Source organism: Corylus avellana, chromosome ca9, assembly GCF_901000735.1.
Source record: "Corylus avellana chromosome ca9, CavTom2PMs-1.0".
Classification (NCBI taxonomy): Eukaryota; Viridiplantae; Streptophyta; class Magnoliopsida; order Fagales; family Betulaceae; genus Corylus; species Corylus avellana.
In genome coordinates this window covers 8,124,445-8,141,843 of record NC_081549.1, presented here as the reverse complement: position 1 = coordinate 8,141,843, position 17,399 = coordinate 8,124,445, and the positions used below count along the sequence as shown (strand labels likewise).

The following is a 17,399-nucleotide window of genomic DNA, read 5'->3' as shown; positions in this document are numbered from 1 at the left end:
AGAAGGGAACAATCATATTTAGTCATTATGTTTTTATTGGATTTAAATTCAATAAAACTAGAAAGTAATTGAATTTATAATTTCAAGAATATGATCATTAAGTTTTGCGCATATTTTAAATAGGAAAATATTAGAAGGCACAACTATTTTGCCTAACTTTGAGCAAACTTTTGCCTAATTTTTTAATTTTTTTTTTTTTAAAAAAAGTTTTTGAAGCAATAATTTTTATTTTGGTTATTTTTTTTTGGCATTTTTTTAAAAAATAAAAACTGTATTTTGTTTCAGGAACTTTTTCCTTATTTTTTAATTTAAAAAATAACAAAATTAAAAATTAAAAAAAGTTTATGAAGCAATCATTTTTATTTTGGTCCCTCTTTTATTTGGTATTTTTAAAAAAATAAAAATTGTACTTTTATTCATAATAATGACCAATTTTTTACCAAAATAAAAATTATTGCTTCAGAAACTTTTTTTAATTTTTTAAAATTAAAAAATAAGAAAATAGTTAGTCCAAAGTTGACTCCAAGTTGGGACTGTATCATTCATTTTCTAAATATGTCTTTCTATCATTTTTTCGTCAAAATGAATGGTATGTCATATGTCAGTGTATTTCAATTGACACGCTAGCATTCATATCAACATATAATATCAATGTTTTATCGTTAAGCTTAAGTCATTTTTAGAGAAAAACAAAAAAACAAAAAACCCAACTCCATAAATAAAAGTCATATTCTTTGTCATCATAATCTTCTAAATTTGTAGTGTATGTAGAACGAGGGTGGGAATTTTAGAGCCAGCTATGGGGGAAGCATATGCTGCTTTTCAGGTAGTATGCTTATGCCGAGATCTGGGAGTACAATGTGTAACTTTGGAGGGAGATGCCAAGCAAATTGTGGAGGCTATACGGAATGAAACAGGCTTATGGAGTCGTTTTGGGCATCTAATAGAAGACACAAGACGGATACTTCTCACTTTATCAAGTTGGAATTGGGTTTTCGTCCCTCGCGAAGCAAATGAGGCGGCTCATAGAATGGCGAAATCGGCTACTATTGATATCAGTGATAGAATTTGGAGGGATACCACTCTCAATTGTATTAGTGATATTATTTTGATGGAACAATTAGCTCTATCTCGATGATTGTTTGTTGAAGGTGTATTCTTCACTGACGATTTATTATCAATAAAGTTTACCAAATTTAAGATAAAAAAAAAAAAAAGAAAAATCATTAACTTTGATGTCGGCATTGTCCAATTCAAAATCTGGTAAAAAAAAGAGACTTTATTCTTAAAATTGAAAATTTAATGAGAAAATATGATTTTTTTTTTCCTTTTTCTTTATTTATTTAGACTTATCAATGCTTTCTTTAATTTATAATCTATCAAATTCCTTACTAGTTAAGAAAAAAAAAAAAAAAATGCAAGAACAAGAGGCCTGGTAATTTTGAAAATAAACTGAAAACGATGTGCATTTATATATATGTTTATTCAGTTGATTTAGGCTATTTAGCAGCCCGCCCAAAGGACGAGAGAACATCTGAACAAGCGATCAACTTTACTCTGCAGGCTTTCGAAAGTTGGAAACGGAAGTGCTGATGTGGCCGACGATGGATGCGGTTTTAAATCCGCGTCAGCAAATTTCCCCCCATGACAACCATAAATCATATCGAAAAGTGGGGCCCGCTTCGCGAATCTCCACGTAATGTGGACCCCACTTCCGCTCCCCGAAACATCGCCTTGGGTCCTCCTCACAATTTGTGGCCAAGCGTTAAATGCGAGGGGACAACCCAAGCCTCATGAATCAAAATTCGACCTTGATTGAAAAGTCTACATATTTATTAACTTTTTCAACCGTATGGAATAATGGAAGTTTGTAACAAAACAAAAGCATATGACAATATTTATTTTTTATTTTTTATTTGTTCTCCTTTCTTCGTTTATACTTTGTGGTATAGATTGGTCTGGTCGAAAGGTCCATAACACGTGTAAATATAATAATTCAATTAGTTTGGCTGTTTATGTCATGGCATATTATTGAATGAGAGAAAAATCATGTATGGTCTAGGAATCTCTTAAAAATTCATGACATAGAAAATATCCAAATAGACTTACCTTCAATTCACTAAAGTGGAGCCTAAGAGTCAATAAACCTAGAGAGCAGATTAATTTTAGGTGTCCTACTAAGAATGATGTGGTTATTAAAATTATCATTTGATTAAAATTCAATACTGATAGATCAATTAAAAGCCCAATGGTGATTTTAATAGTCACATCATTCTTAATAAAATACAGGTAGGCCACCTAAAATTACTCTAGAGAACTTAATCATCTCCAGTTCATTTGAATTCGATAATATTCAGTTAGTTATATTTGATGGGTATTTTTGTCGTTTCACTTTTTTAGAAGATAAAAATACCCCTCAAAATATATTTAAACTCCATAAAATACAAAAATATTGTTCATAAAATATATATATTTTAAAAAAAAATTATAACAAAAAACTAAAAAAAATATAAAAAATAAGAAAGAAAATGAAAAACTAAGGGCCATTTTAATTTTTTCCTTTTTAAATTTTTTTTTAAACAATTAATTTTTGTTTTCTTTTTATTTTTTTTCCCTTTTTATGTTCTTTTTTTTTCAAATTTATTAAAATATTATTTTCATATTAAAATTTTTTTAAAGTAATTTTTTATTTTTTTATTGGTCTTAGGGAGGCATTAATATTATTTTGATAATTTAAAAGCACATTAACACAATTAATTATTTAAAAAGTCATTCACATTGCGATACTAGTGCGAGGAAAGTATATAGGTACTTTTCCTGTTTATAATTTCCTTACGGGAAAAAGCGACAGCTCAATGGAATGGATGGAGTTTGACATGGGGACACATGGCGCTGCCTGAGTTGGACACCGTGTAAACCGGGGTCCACCATTTTGAAACTGATGGTATTAAGATAACGCAAGGCATGTGGGCCCAACTGTCTGTCATCCAGAAGTGGGCCCCACTGGTATCCTGAAAAAAAAACTTAGGACTTTTTTTGTTCTAGAACTCGTCTCGTATGATTCTTCTTCTTTTAACCTTTCATTTTCCATCCAAAAAAAAAAAAAAAAAATCATTTTCCAAAGCTAGTCATTTATATTTTATAAGAGCACAGTCCAAAAAAAAGAAAAAAAAAGAAAAAAAGAAGAAGAGAGCACTACTCCATTTATAATGTTGTTTCTTTCTTAATTTTTAAAGAATATTTTTTTTTTTACAACCTTTTGTCTTTTTTCTATTTTATCTTCTACACCTTAATTTTTGATATTTTGTTTTTATATATATAAATAATGCATCACTTTTATTAAAAAATAAGAACTTTTAAAGTTTAAAAACTCTCAATTTAATATATTAAATTTTTAATTTTTTACTATGTCACTCATTGTTCATTTTTTTCCATTAAATTCTAACGGATAAAACTTATTTGCAAATAATGGTTTTTGACATTTTGTGGTTCCATTTCCATTGTTTTTCTTAGGTTTTTGCACATTCGGATAATGATGAAAACTAAAAGTCAAGGAAAGCCAAGCTTACACGCACGCACAAGATAAAGAGAGTATATAGCCACGTCATATTTGAGAGGAGTTTAAAAACTTTAATTCCCTTTATAACATTACTCGTATTTAATCCTATGTAACATAGAAGTACAAAATGTTTGTTTTGAAATTTGTAAAATATTCTATAAATACTGTCAGATGCCCAGCATTTTTTGATGGGCTGTTTTTTCATCAGTAGTATTTTCCTTACATTTGTTTAAAAAAAAAAAAAAAAAACTGTTATATCACCTACTAGAAAATATGAGTAATTCTAGGTGGTCTACTTGTGTCCCACAAAGAATGATATGCCTGTTAAAATCACCATTTGATTAAAATTCAATAATAATCAATTACAAGTCTAATAGTGATTTTAATAGCCACATCATTCTTAATAAGATACAAGTAGGCCACCTAAAATTACTTATCATAATAATAAAAAAATATCATAATGATATCATAACTGAAAAACAACGGTCATCGTCTTAAATAATGGCAATATCTCATCCATCTATTTTAGTTCTCATAAAATTACAGTTGTTGTGAGAGAGCCATGTGAAATCTGACGGCCCAAATAATTTTGGGGGTAATACTACACTTACCCTAAAAAATAAGTGTAAGAAAATAGGAATAAATATAGCATTATTATAATTTTTGACCTTCCCAACCACCTATTCGGACAACTGAATTCTACCTCATTTTCTCATAAGAATTTGAATAGTTAATTACTATGAATCTCTGCCCCTAACAAAAATTAGGAATTAGGATCTATTCAATCTATTTAAATTGGATAATATTCAATTTATTTTTGTTTTATTAAAAAGTAAAAAGATAAAAATACCCTTTTACTATAACTAACTAAATATTATCTAACTAAAATAAACTGGAGAGAATCCTGTTTCCAAAATCAGAGTCATTTTCGAATAAAAAATTTGAGTAATATGATTGAATTTAAAATTAAGACTGATATTAATTTGATTGACTTTAATGGTTGGATTCGAATCAATAGCCCTTGTCTTTTTTCGCTAGTTGTAGTGGTTGGAATTGAAGACGAGGATTGATCATTGAAAGGGGGCCTTTTTCTTTTGGTTGGTAGATAGACTGGGATCCACTCGCCAGCAATCATGTGGCCGAAGGATCTCCTTATGTGGCTGAGAACGTGTAAATGGGCCCCCTTTTTTGGCCACTACACAAGGAAAATATCAACCACATATGAAGAAAGATCCTCTCCATTTCATTTGAAATGAGAGGAGTGTTGGCTTATAAATAAATTTTATAATTTTTTTTTAAAGATTGATGTAACACAATATGATTAAATTTTTCAAAATTTGAATTTATCTTATATTTAATCATATTGTGTTACAACAGTTTGTAAAAGTTTTTCTGTAAAATTTGTTTGTAAACCTAACATTCATCTTGAAATGGAGATGATCAATTTGGTTGTTTTAAGAGGACATTTATGTCCAAATGAGAAATAGAGAGTCCAAAAATGATAAAATTACCCCCTAAAAACAACTAACTTGTTCCTCTCCATTTCATTTGAAATGAAGAGAATCTAAGTCCATTCTTTTGAGAAACGCTATTTTTCTTTTTCCTGTTCAATTCACGTCAAATTCTATCCATTTAAAAAAAAAAAAAAAAATTCATCAAATTCGATCTATTTTTTTTTAATCTATTTTTTTTTTTGTCAAATCTACTATTAAATCTATAGAACTTACGTATGGGTGTTGTAAGTAAATCTAATAGTAAATTTGAAAAAGAGTTGGATAAGTGATGAACAAAATAATTGAAAAAATAGCAGGTCTCTCTTCTTTTTATAACACAATTAATTAGCCATTATTTCCAATAATAGAGAGATAATTCACAATTTGCCTAAAAACTTTTCCTTACATCTTCGTAAGCTCACATATACAGACATTCAGAGGGAAACCATAGATTGATTTTCTGAATCTACATTAATGGCTGCACTTGGTTCTCTGAATTCCAACTCTCTTATTTTTTTATTTATTTTTTCCCTTTAGAATTGCACGCAAAAAGTGCATTTATATACCACCCAAAGAAGAAGAAGTCGAAGTCAATAACATAATATTAACTAAAGCACCATTAAAGGATTACAATCAAGAAGTTAAGAAGTTTCGATTCCCCAACTTTTTTTTCTGGACTACAGAAGAGAGCTATACAAGATTACAGTGCACATCATATATAACTTCTAGAGTCCATTAATAATGACTAATACAAAAGAAGATCAATCACCTCCCACTTGCCTCTTCCAGGAGTCTTCCACAATCAATTCATCGACTCCCCAGTCTTCATAACTGGAAAAAAAATCATGGAAACAATACAGAAAAGAACAAAAAAAGAAAAAAGAAGCATGTATTAGACCCATGCCCAAAAGTAAAGGCAGCATCCACGGATAATCATCGAGCCACACTTGTCAAATATTTTTTTCTCTAACTTAAAACTGTAATTTTTAGCTTTAGCTAGAAACCAAATTTCCACTGAATCAAGAAAAAAAAATGGAAACTTTGAATTGAGAACCTTACCTTCCATCAGGCAGGTAGCGGCGAATGGTGAAGGGTACCTTCCGCTCCCGAAGCTCCTTCATTGCAATCTGAAAAGGTTGGATAAATGAGATATTACTAACTGCTTTCAATAAAACAGAGAAACACAATTAATCAGCTAAAAGAATTATGGCATGAAAGATTTCACCATTCTTATCTACAAACATATTAGACTTCTCCTATTATGTTCATCACACACCATAGAATGGGAAACTCCACTTTCATCATCCTATAGCAGTGGAGCTATTCTAGACAGACATTGGTTTATCAAATAAGAATGGTGGAATACTATTAGATAATTTAGTTAAATGCAAAGTCCAATATGGATACCACTAGTTTGTTTCAAATCAAAAAGAGGACTTCTTGGACCTATTCTAGACAGACATTGGCTTGAGGAATAAGAATAGTGGAATACTAGCAGATAATTTAGCAACCTGCAAAGTTTAATATAGATATGCTATTTTGTTTCAAATAAAACAGAGAACTTCTTGGACCTATTCTTGACAACAAGAAAAAGAAAAAAAGATACAGAACCAAAAGTTAGCCGATGAAAGCAACAATGTCAACATTATGCATATCAAGCCTTTACATGCAAAAGAGATGAGGTTCAATGTCTGAATGCAGCAAACCATGAGTTCAGCAATAATTATCGAGCCTAATAAAGGTCTGGTTGCATGAATATATAAGATGAAAGAACGAGATGAAGGATCTGCTATTAAAATTTAATCTAACAAAGCTTTTTCAGGAAAGTGCCATCAGATAGCTGTTAAATAATCTAACCTCGAGTGGGTCAGTTTCACCCTCCAACTCAACCATCACAGGCGCATTCATGCTGCTCACCAAGAAGGAAAATGATATCTTATTATGGAATCAACCCAACTAGACAGCAAAATTTTAGACTGATAGGTTATGAAAAGAAAACCTGATCTGGAGAGCGCGGGTACCCAAGATTCTGGCACGCTCATACTTTGTCATATATTTTGAGGTTTTACGAGGGCGCTGTACCGGTTGCTGCTCTTCTTTCTCCTCAGTTTCAACGGGATCTCCAGCAACGTCTTCATTGTTATTATTCTCCACTTCTTCCTCAGCACCTTCCTGCCCATCATTCAGGCAATATGTTAATCAACTGTTTGAATGAAAAGAAAAGAAAAGAAAAAAAACCCATAAAAATTCAGTTCATCATATTCTTCCAGGAAGCAAAAATGACTCCTTACTTCAATCTCAGGCTCCACTGGTTCATCCTCATATCTGCAGCCAAACATTTTGTTAATATTTGAATCTGATTTTTCCCTAAGCATAATACATATATATTGATTTCCCATCATTTTATCTTATTATTAGTGAGGATGATCATAGCTACAGGCAATTCTATGTATTGGTGCTGTAGTTGGGTTCTTTCAAGCATTGATAGAGAGAAAAAAGAGAGGCAGATATTCTATCCATTAAAATAGAAAATGAAAGGCATATTTTTCTTTCACATGGTTTTGCACAGGACTCATGCCTAAAGGCTGTCTAAATCATACTTGGATTTTAGAATTGGAGTGTTTAAGTCATTTGAATCAGAGTTTTGATACTAAGCACACCTTTCAAAGCAGATTTTATGGATGTTAATGCATGACATTGTATCCATTTCAAATAATTATGCAGATGTTCATGTAATTAATTTCAGCTCAGAAAGAAGAATAAAAAGTAATTCATTTCCCATAGTCCTCTTTACCACACCCGATAAGCTAATGCTAGCCGTAGTACCTGTGATCCTTACTTGATATCAGCTTTGTAACGCAATGAGTGACCTTTCATAGTTTCTATTCTCAGCAAGGTATTGGTGTTTCTCATGATAACTGGCATGCAAGAAGTCTTTCTAAAAAGATACAAATTCACTTCAAAGAGGCGTCTCAATGTGAGTATATATAATTCATATAATGGAATATTGCACCAAATTAAGATCCTGACGGATACTACCACTCGCTAGAAAGATCTTCTCCCCACAATGGTCGACAAATCACCTAGAGCTCATATACGTAAAGCAAAAGAGAGTTTGCGGACTAGATTAGGAATTGGGTTCACAAGCCTACAAGCAGGATGATTTCTGCTCCAGTTAATGGGGGGGACTGTTAGAAGGCTTCAAAGTCGGTAATACTACTTTCTCTCATCTTCTGTTTGCCGATGACACCTTGATTTTTTGCAATGCTATGCCCGCCCAATTATGTCATTTGCAGAGTGTGTTTCTACTGTTTGAAGTTGCCTCCGGTTTGAAGGTTAACTTGGCCAAGTCGGTTTTAATTCCGGTGGGGAATGTGGATCAAGTGGGAATGTCAGCCGAGATCTTAGGGTGTGGGGTTGCCACTTTGCCAATGAAGTACCTTGGTCTTCCGTTGGGGGCTTCCTATAAGGCTAAGCATAGGGGTGTAAACGAGCCGAACCTGAGCATGCTTCCCTTGTTCGGGCTCGGCTTATTTAAATTTTACTCGATCTCGAACTTGAGCCGAGCTCAAGGACGAGCCAAAAAATCGAGCTCGAGCTCATAATAAGTCGAGTTGAGTCGAACCAGCTCACAAGCTGGCTCTTATATTTAATTTAATTTTTTTTTTTTATAAATTTAAACTTCAAGTACTCTTAAACGGCTTAAGAAGCCAGTTTGCATATGAGCATTTGCTTAGCCTGGCTAACCGAGTATGAAGCCTGAATCAATACATCAAGGCACTTGGTTTCGAAAAGAAAGAATATGCATCTTTTTATAGATAAGCAAACTTGGGGATTAATGTTTTCTTAGCAATGTAGGACAAGTTCACAGGTTGTATTCAGACTGCAGTGGAACAATGCCCCCTACAAAAAAATATTTTTTCAAAGTCTCACTCTCTCTTTATCTCCCTCACCAGTCGCAACGCATCTTCCACCCCAACTCTCATTTCCCACTCTCTCACTCTCGCTCACCAAATTTTTGTTAAAAAAATTATATACATATATTTGTTATATATGTGTGTGTGTCCGAGCCTGCTTCGTTTAATATTCGAGGCAAGATTTGTGTTCACGAAGTGCCTCATTTAATAATTGAGTTGAGCACAAGCCGATCTCGAGCTCGCTCGCGAGCAGCTTCACTCACGAACACCCCTAGCTACGCATATTTGGGATGGCGTTATCGAGAAGTTTGAACATCGGTTGGACAGTTGGAAAATGTTGTATTTGTCAAGGGGTGGTAGGGTCACCCTTATCAAGAGTATCCTTGCTAATTTGCCCACATACTACTTGCCTCTCTTTCATATCCCGGTGAGTGTTGCTAAGCACATTGAGAAGTTATAGCGCAATTTTTTATGGGGTGGGATAGGTGGAGAGTTCAAGTACCACTTGGTGAATTGGTCGAAGGTTTGCCCTCCAATTAATGAGGAAGGATTGGGTATCAGAAATTTAATGGTGTTCAACCACACTCTTTTAGGAAAATGGTTGTGGCGCTATGGGATTGAGAGAGATGCTTGGTGGAGAGTTGTGGTAGATTCGAAGTTTGGCAGCTTATGGGGCGGGTGGTGTTCTCTTGAGCTTGGAGGAGCTTTTGGGGTGGGGTTGTGAAAGAATATCAGGAAAGGGTGGGAGGCTCTCAAAGGCTTTACTAGACATGAGGTGGGGGATGGGACTAGGATTAGCTTTTGGCATGATTTGTGGTGCGGAGATACGGTTCTTAAGGTAGCTTTTCCAGTTTTATTTGGTATTGTTTGTGCGAAGGATGCCTCAGTTGCGGCTAACATGGAGCTGTTGGGTGGATCCAATCAGTGGAATGTGAGATTATCTAGAGAGGCACATGATTGGGAGTTAGAAGTCTTTGCCTCCTTTCTCTAGGTGTTGCATTCAGTCAAAGTGAGACGAGGGTGTGAAGATAGATTGTGGTGGATTTCCTCCAAAAGAGGTCTTTTCAAGGTCAAGTCCTTCTTTTACTCCTTGGCTTGTACTGAAGGTAGGCGCTTACCATGGAAGAGTGTGTGGCGGATGCAGGCTCCCCCGAGGGCGGTTTTTTTTGCGTGGTCGGCGGCTCTGTGTAAAATCCTGACCTTAGATAATCTCAGAAAGCGGCATGTCATTGTGATGAATAGATGTTGCATGTTTAAGAGAAGTGAGGAGATAGTGGACTATCTTCTTCTTCATTGTGAGGTAGCTTATGCTTTGTGGAGGGCCATCTTTAGTCGTTTTGGGATGTCTTGGGTTATGCCTAGACGTATTTTCAATTTGTTTGCCAGTTGGTGGTCTTCTGGAAGGCGGAGGGGCGCTACGGTCTAGAAGATGGTGCCTACTTGCCTCTTTTTATGTTTATGGAGGGAAAGGAACAATAGGTGCTTTGAGGACTTGGAGAGGTCATCGAAGAACATTTTATCCTCTTGTTTTTATACATTATATCTTTGGACTGCAGTGTTTGTGTCCCCGTTGTCGATTAGTTATGATGATTTTCTTCTCTTTTTCCTTTCTATTTCTAGTTAGGTGATTTCTCTTGTATACTTCCACTGTACTTTGGGGTGCCTTATGCTTTTAATAAGACTGGTTATTACTTATCATAATAAAACCTACAAGCCAGGTCAACTGCAAGTAAAAAGTAACAAGCATAAGAGCATCAGGGCAAAGCCCACCTCATTAACATTCTTTATGCAAGAAGACTGCTTAAACTTCTACTGCGTGAGTGCGTCTGCAAGCTCTCAAATCCATGCTTCTTAATAAAAAATTTGTTCTCCACATTGTTCCTCTTACTTTTTTCATATGTTTCTAGTTCGAATTGAAAACAAAATGCTCAACAATTGGAGCCGCAAACAAGCTGAAGACAAGCGGAAATACAGAGAAAACATATATTCTATTCTTGAATAAATTCAATATCAATGTTGTAGCAGAAACATATAAATGAGATCAAGGGGTCAAACCCACTCCAAACTGCAACCAATTACAATAGAACTAACGAAACAAATAAAGGCTTGCCACAGCGATATCCACGTTTTCAAGCACAAGGTACAGAGGTTGAAAGGGGGCTACATAAGATAATTATTGATGAAAATATTCAGTACCAGAGTAGGTTGCTCAATAAGTTCTTGAAGGATTCTTAGATGGGGTTTGATGTTCAAGAATAGGAACAGCTTAGAAAATATACAGAAAACTCAAAACAATACGAATTTTCAGCATATTTATACATATATACAGAGAGAGAGACATAACCCCATGTCCAAATCGTTGTAATCTTCGTCGGCCATTGTTGATTGCGGATTGGTGTCTGAAGCTTGAAGATGGCTGTTGCAGTTAGAAAGCTTGAAGATCGCTGTGTGAAGGTAGACGGGAGAATTAAAAAAACAATTTCGGAATAGAGGGATTAGGGTTTCGAAGTAATAACGCTAGCACCATGCCACGTCAGGCACTTATTTTTTTTTAGGGTTAGATACCTTTGACCATTTAATAACTTTATTTTTTTATCCAGTTTCGTACACGTTCGTACCTCTAAAAACTTGACACGTGTTTATATATATAATTAAAAATTAAAATGATTAAAAATATTAAAAAATTAAATTAATTAATTAATTAATTATTTTTTTTTTTTTTTTGAAAAAGACAGCCATCCCATTTGGCAAAATGGGGGTGGCCGAAACCACCCCCAAGGTTGTACCCGTTTGGCTTGGTTTCGGTCACCCTAGAATGCCAGTCTGAGGGTGACTGAACCACCCTCATGGCCCTTGGAGGTGGTCGAACCACCCCAATGGCCAACCCTAATTTTATTTTATTTTTTTTCATTGGCCTTTTGGGGTGGCCGCCACCCCCAATAGCCTTAGGGGTTGTTTTGGCCACCCCCATTTTGCAGCTTGGGGGCCAAACTGGCCACCCCTTAGAGCAAAATGGGGGTGGCTGGAAGCCACCTTTTTTCCAAAATAATATATATATATTTTAAATTTTAATTTAATTTAATTTAATTTTTTTTTTTAATTATGTATATGGACATGTGTCGAGTTTTTAGGGGCAATGATGTGGATTTCCATCAAATTTTAGACGGAGGTATCATCTCCGTTTTTATCCATAACCGAGGTATCAGCTCGATACAAAACGAAATCGAGGGGGCAAAAAATAAAGTTGTTAAACCACATGGACAAAAAAAGTATTTAACCTTTTTTTTTTTTTAAATGACACCACGTCTTTCTTCCTAAACACCGCCCTTGCCAAAATTCATTCTAGAAACCCTCCCCCAATTTTCGGCCCAAAAATTCCCTCTGCGACGAGAGGCTTCACCACCGCTGGAAAATCGGCTCGTTTCGCCCATGCCACAGCTGGACGACGCCACAGCCACAACCACTTTATTTTTTTTTAAATTTTTTTTAAGTTAATACGTTTGGCTTGTTATATTAATCATTTAAATAACGATACTCTTCATACTTATTTATCATATACTATGTCTAGCATCAGCGATGTGGATATAAGAATTTTAGATGTCACCGTCATTACTAATATACTTTTCAAAACAAATTACAAATCACTTCTCAAAAAATAAACATTTCTCAAAATAGTTAATATTATATTTTTTTTGTAGGAAGGAAATAGTTCATGCATGTTAGATTCGCCGGACGGAATTGTCCCCTGGATCTAATCCCGCCTGGGGGCAATTATGGACAATTTTAGGCCTTTTTCTTTGTGGGTTTGGGCTTGGATCTTGGCGGTAGATTGATAGAGCTGAATCTAGAGGGCCCTTCCAGTAATCTTCTATTCTCTTAATTACAGTAGTGGCCCAACAAGAATTTAAAACGGTGGGCTTTTCCAAGGCCCACTCCAATGCGTAATTTATTTTTCAAGTGTATGGGTTTTGATTACATGTATTTATAACAAATTAAAACAGTAAAGATCTTTTTAAAAAAAGTTGGGTGGTGTTGTGAAAAAAAGTGTTTTGTATTTTAAATGATTTGTTACTATTTTTTTTTTTTCAAGTGTAATATTTTGTCTTAATATCTTCCAAATCGTTACTAAGGAGACCATTATCCTCTTCTATTGGAACTGTTTTAATTTGATTAAGAATTACACATCATAAACACACAAAAAAAAAAAAAAAAAAAATAGAAGAAGAAGAAGACAAAAGCCACATAAAAAGAACTAGAACTAGAACAGCCGTATACAAAAGGCCTTTCACTTATTTATAATTCTTTTAATTTAGACTTATCAATGCTTTCTTTAATTTAAAATCTATCAATTTCCTTCTTAGTTAAAAAAAACGCAGGAACATGAGGCCAAGTAATATTGAAAATAAACTTATGGAGAGAAATGTTAGGTCTTCTTTTAATGTTCTCTTCGTCTTAAATTGATATTATTTTTTAGGGTTAAATGTCTTTTCGCGCAAGAATCAAATAGTCACCCTGATTTTAAAAAATATCACAAATGGTACCTTTGGTAGGTAAATAAACCCACTTAGTACTTTCGTCATGATTCCGTTAGTTTTTGTAACAGAGCTCCACGGAACCCTTACAAGTGGACTAGTACCTGTGGTTTCAAGGCGACATGTGGTGTGATACCTATGTTTTTGGGTGCCACAAGAATATTTTTTTCTTTCTTCTTATTTATTTACTTTTTAATTATTGGTAAGTTGAGAGGGACGGGTGGCGATGGCATTGAGAGGAACAACGACGGCTTTGAGAGGGACGGCGATGGCATTGAGGGAGGAAGATGGGTAGTCGGGTTTTGGGTCTGCAAAAACCTAGGGGGTTGGAGAATGAAGAGAAAGAAACTAAAGGAGTGTTAGATATTTCGTTTTTTTTTTTTTTTTTTTTTTTTTTTTTTTTTTTTTTATAGGTTTTTCCATGGTTTTTTTTTTTGTGGGGTTTTTTTTTTTTTTTGTTACATATTATTTTAATATTTTGGGTAAATGTATAATAAGTCCCTGAGTCAATCCGCCAAAATTTAAAAAATCCCTAAGCCTTTTTTTTTTTTTTGAAAATTTACTCACTGAGTCAATTGAAATACCAATAAAATCCTTACCGTTAAAATTTTGTTACTGCTGTTAGATTTGTTGAAACAGTGCGTTTTACTAAAGGTCACATTAGTCGAATTTTTTGGTGCCAAAACGGTGAGTTTTAATGTTGTCTTCCCCAAATTGAACGGAAACCAGATATTCGACGGAACTGTAAATCAGTGGCTTCAAGCACTTCCTCCTTTATTTTTTCGTGGCTTCAAGCTCTTCCTTTTTCGCCAAAGCCCATTCCTCATTTCTTTTCTGCTTCTTCAAAACTGATTCTGGAACCACTGGTCCTCCCTTGACATTCTCTTCACCCATCTCTCTGTATCTAAAGGGACACAAAGCACCATGTTGGCTGTATTTTCTAGCAAGACACACTTCAAGGGCAGTAGATTAGACAAGGAAAACACAAGAGAATAAGAAGAACAACTTGCTGCAGAAATTCTGCAAAAAATGAGTAAAAGACAAGAGAAAAACAGGGGAAAAAAAGGGAAAAAACAAGGAGGGGAAGAGCTTTTTCTAAAGAGTGCTTCTAGCTCTTTTCCGGTTCTTTTTTTTTTTTTTTTTTTCCTTCTTCTTACATTCTCATTTTTTCTGCAGCTACACCATACAAAAGACAAGAGAAGCCTTTTACAAAAAGAGTTCTAGAACCACACACGTGGCTTCACAACACACATATTTTCACCTACTATAAACTAGAGTTTAATAAACACAACCAAAGGTAAAAGTTGACAAGTCAAAGCACATTAATTTGTAACATTCTCACTCTTAATGTGCTGTTCTTGAACTCCTAGTGCTTCTCTGAATTGCTGGAATTTCTCCTTTGGCAATGCTTTGGTGAAAGTGTCTGCCACTTGCTCCTCTGACCTGCAAAACTTCAGCTCCACTTCACCGTCATCAATAGCTTCTCTAATGAAATGATGCTTGATTGCAATATGTCTGGTCCTGCTATGATATACTGGATTCTTTGTCATTGCTATGGCTGATTTGTTGTCACAATGCAAGTGTACAACCTCTTCTTGCCTCTCACCAATATCTTCAAGTATTCTTCTCAACCAAATTGCTTGAGATGTGGTTAATGTTGTTGAAACATATTCAGCTTCTGCTGAAGATTGAGCAACTGATTATTGCTTCTTTGAGGACCAAGGAAACACCCCTCATCAACATAGCCACTCAAATCACTATCATAAAAGCCAAGCAACTTCACCATGGAATTTTTGCAATACCTTATTCCATAACTTGTGGTGCCTTGAATGTATCTAAGCACCCTTTTTGCTACTGCCAAATGAAAATGGCTTGGAGAATGCGTGAACCTTGATAGCAAACTTGCTGCAAACATAACATCAAGCCTTGTAGCAGTGAGATATAGCAAGTTTCCAACCAAACTTCTATAGAGAGTAGCATCCACCTTTTTTCCTCCATCTTCCTTCTTTAATTTTTCATTTAATCCAAGTGGTGTAGCCATTGGTTTGCAACCAACCATTCTGAATTTTCTCAGAATTTTTTCAGCATACATTCTTTGTGAAATGAATACCTCTTATTTGTCTTGATAAACTTCAATACCAAGAAAGTGATGTAGTAGCCCCATATCACTCATCTCATACTTGTTCACCATATCTTTCTTGAATTCTTCAATCATTTTAGTATTGCTTCCGGTTAATATCAAATCATCAACATATAATGCAACAATACACTACAAAAAATTGTATTTTTTCTGACGAACTTTTTCTGACGTGTCAGGTAGTCTGACACGTCAGAAAACGTCCCTGACGGGGCCTTTTTGACGTGTTTCACGCGTGAACATTATAAGTGTCAGAAATGGAAAATTTCTGACGTGTCAAGTTTCAACCCGTCAGAAATTTCAGACGTATCAAATTTGAAACGTCAGAAATTATTTTCTGACGTTTCAAATTTGACACGTCAGAAATTTCTGACATGTGAGAACTACCACGTCAGAAAATTTTCTGACGTGGTACTTCTGACGCGCGTCAGAAAATTAAAAAAAATTTTTTTTTCCTGGAATTTTTTTTTGAATTAAAAATTTATTAATTTAAATTTTTTGTTTTTTTTTTTTTTGGGAATTCCTCTACACGGCAGCTCCCTCACGCTGCCGTACAGATCTGTGTTTCTCAACACAGATCAAAAAATAGCTGTGTTGAGAAACACAGCTATTTTCTGCAGCCGTGCGCTGCACCATGGTGCAGAGATCGCACCATCTCTGCACCATCTTCTTCCTCGATCTTCTTCTTCTCTTCTTTTTTTTTTTTTTCTTCTTCTTTTCTTCTCCCTTTCTTTTCTTCTGCAGCTTCTCTTCTCAATTTCTTTTTCTTCTGCAGCTTCTCTTCTTCTTCTCTTCTCCCTTTCTTTTTCTTCCTCTCTTCTCCTTTTCTTTTTGTTCTCCTTCTTCCGCCTAATTTCTTCAATCTGCCGTGGGAAATTAGGAGGGAAGAATAAATGAATGAGGAGGGAGAGAGAGTATGGGAAAAATAAATGAGAAGGGAAGAATAAAAAGAGGAAAAAAGTGGAGGGAAAATAAGAAGAGAGAAAATTTTCAAAATTTCGGACTTTTTTTTTTTTTTTTCCTGATGCACTAATTTGGTGCGTCAGAAATTTTTGACGCGCCACTTTGGTGCGTCAGAAAATTCTGACGTACATACTAGTGTATCAGAATTTTCGGCCCAGTTTTCGCGAGAAAATGGACAAAAAATTATGTACTATTTACGCGTGAGAAAATATCGGTTTTTTTTGTAGTGGATAAGCAAATCAACATTACCTTGATGCTTTTCATACAAGGTTGGCTCACTCTTGCTCCTTTTGAAACCACTTTCATTGAAGTAATTGTCAATATGGCTATACCATGCTCTAGGAGCTTGTTTTAGCCCATACAAAGGTTTTCTTAGCTTATACACTTTCTCTTCTTCACCTTGAATGACAAATCCTTGACGTTGTTCAACATACACCTCTTCTTTCAACTCTCCATTCAAGAAGGCTGATTTGACATCAAGTTGGTACAACAACCAACCCTTTTAAGCTGCTAAAGAAATTAAAGCTCTCACTGTATCCAAGTGAGCTACTGGGCAAAAGTTTCATGAAAATCAACTTCGAGCTGCTGTGAGTATCCTTTTGCAACTAGCCTTGCTTTGTTTCTTTGAACCGACCCATCTACATTATACTTCACTTTGTAAATCCATTTCACACCAATGATTTCTTTGTCTTGAGGCCTATCAACCAACTTTCATGTTATGTTTTTTTTTTCAATAACTTCAATTTCATCTTCCATAGCTTTTCTCCAACTCTCTTCTGTCATTGCTTCTTCAAAGTT

The 17,399-nt window shown here is 34.7% G+C and overlaps 2 protein-coding genes across 2 annotated transcripts; both read right to left on the bottom strand.

Annotated features, from left to right (window-relative positions):
• Positions 1-5,632: 5,632 nt before the first annotated feature.
• LOC132161775 (DNA-directed RNA polymerases II, IV and V subunit 6A-like) lies at positions 5,633-11,494 on the bottom strand. Its single transcript, XM_059571958.1, has 6 exons — positions 11,314-11,494; positions 7,344-7,377; positions 7,052-7,224; positions 6,910-6,961; positions 6,112-6,179; positions 5,633-5,883 (listed from the first exon to the last, which is right to left on the bottom strand). Exons 1-6 carry the CDS (start codon positions 11,346-11,348, stop codon positions 5,814-5,816), a joined length of 432 nt encoding a protein of 143 aa, XP_059427941.1. The 5' UTR covers positions 11,349-11,494; the 3' UTR covers positions 5,633-5,813.
• Positions 11,495-15,152: 3,658 nt separating this feature from the next.
• Positions 15,153-15,593, bottom strand: LOC132162252 (uncharacterized mitochondrial protein AtMg00810-like). The gene has a single exon (XM_059572514.1). It carries the CDS (start codon positions 15,591-15,593, stop codon positions 15,153-15,155), a length of 441 nt encoding a protein of 146 aa, XP_059428497.1.
• Positions 15,594-17,399: the final 1,806 nt, after the last annotated feature.